Below are 599 nucleotides of genomic sequence, written 5' to 3' on the forward strand. Positions count from 1 at the left end.
AAAAAAAAAAAAAAAAAAAAAAAAAAAAAAAAAAAAAAAAGACGTTCGTGAAGTTACTTGTACTATATTGAAAACAAAATGACAACACGTACACCATTGTTTGGTTGATCCATCAAAATCAAACTGTAACAACAAATGAATTTAAATCACATGATATGGGGACTGTAAGCACAACATTACACCACTCAACCTTGCCGTAAATCTCATGTTCATTTCGCTTTTCGAGCGCAATCTCAGCACACCAAATCATCTTTTCTTGACGCACGTCCTTCTCCCACCAAACCGCAATCTTTCCACCATAATTCAACAATCTAACTTTATAACCAGGTAAAGGCAATTTAGCCAGTTTTCCCAAACCCTTCAAATCTCTAAAACATCTTCCCTCAGTATCGTACCATCCAAGCTTTCTCGACCGTCCATAACCGTACAAAACGTTATCTATCACGCAAGAAGAACTGAGAAGCCACCAATCCCAATGTACATCTTCCAATCCTTGCCTATCCCATCTATTTTCCTTGGGCTTGTAAACCGCAATACGTCTTAGACCCGCATATATGTAAAGTTTTCCATCAAGGGGAAAGCTCATGAATAGATAATTC

The 599-nt window shown here is 37.2% G+C and overlaps 1 protein-coding gene across 1 annotated transcript; it reads right to left on the reverse strand.

Moving 5' to 3' along the window:
• LOC109127891 (putative F-box/kelch-repeat protein At4g11750) lies at positions 119-586 on the reverse strand. Its single transcript, XM_019233452.1, has one exon. The coding sequence runs from the start codon at positions 584-586 to the stop codon at positions 119-121; it is 468 nt and encodes a 155-aa protein (XP_019088997.1).

Source organism: Camelina sativa, chromosome 12 (genome assembly GCF_000633955.1).
Source record: "Camelina sativa cultivar DH55 chromosome 12, Cs, whole genome shotgun sequence".
NCBI lineage: Eukaryota > Viridiplantae > Streptophyta > Magnoliopsida > Brassicales > Brassicaceae > Camelina > Camelina sativa.

Bases quoted from the DNA above. Each gene is read 5' to 3' on its own strand.
- LOC109127891 (XM_019233452.1), bottom strand. From the start codon at position 586: ATGAGCTTTCCCCTTGATGGAAAACTTTACATATATGCGGGTCTAAGA.